The 554-nt window shown below is 63.9% G+C and overlaps 1 protein-coding gene across 1 annotated transcript in view; it reads left to right on the forward strand.

Annotated features, from left to right (window-relative positions):
• Positions 1–554, forward strand: part of LOC125488176 (telomerase protein component 1-like) — a 9,499-nt gene that overhangs the window by 931 nt on the left and 8,014 nt on the right. Inside the window, exon 2 of the mRNA XM_048621104.1 lies at positions 288–503. Within this exon, the coding sequence (XP_048477061.1) occupies positions 288–503 (216 nt within the window). The remainder of the gene's footprint in view (positions 1–287; positions 504–554) is intronic.

Raw genomic sequence — 554 nt, forward strand, 5'->3', positions numbered from 1 at the left:
GCAAGGGGAGGCTGCCCTGTGTCCAATGTACAGTCAGCAAGGGGAGGCTGCCCTGTGTCCAATGTACAGTCGGTGAGGGGAGACTGCTGCGTGTTTGTATAGTTGGTGAGGGGAGGCTGCCCTGTGTCTGATGTACAGTCGGCGAGAGGGGTGTATTCTCTCTGTATTGTACATCCTGGCCCCCTCCTCCTCCGTCCCCCTCCAACCAGGCCTCGCCCCGTCTTTTTCTGCTCTCACCTACTTTTCTTCACTCCCCCACCACCCCCCCACCGACCCGCCTTTCCAAGGAGCCCTGGTTGCAGAGTGCGAGGGTCCGCGATCGCCGGTGCGATGCCTCCAGTGGTTGAGCGGCGAGAGCCTCCTGGCGTCGGGGACGGAGGACGGCCTGCTGCGCGTGTGGCGCCTGCGAGGATCCCGGGCGAGCTGCCAGCGTCTGTGCCGGGGTCACACCAGAGCCCCGGCTTCCCTGTCCCTGTCGGAACGCTTCCTGGCCTCGGCGTCAGGTAACTGCGCCAACTCTTCCCGGTTTTCTGTCTCTAACCCACCGTTGCGCA

Source organism: Rhincodon typus, unplaced genomic scaffold, assembly GCF_021869965.1.
Source record: "Rhincodon typus isolate 14 unplaced genomic scaffold, sRhiTyp1.1 hic_rhity00000053, whole genome shotgun sequence".
Classification (NCBI taxonomy): Eukaryota; Metazoa; Chordata; class Chondrichthyes; order Orectolobiformes; family Rhincodontidae; genus Rhincodon; species Rhincodon typus.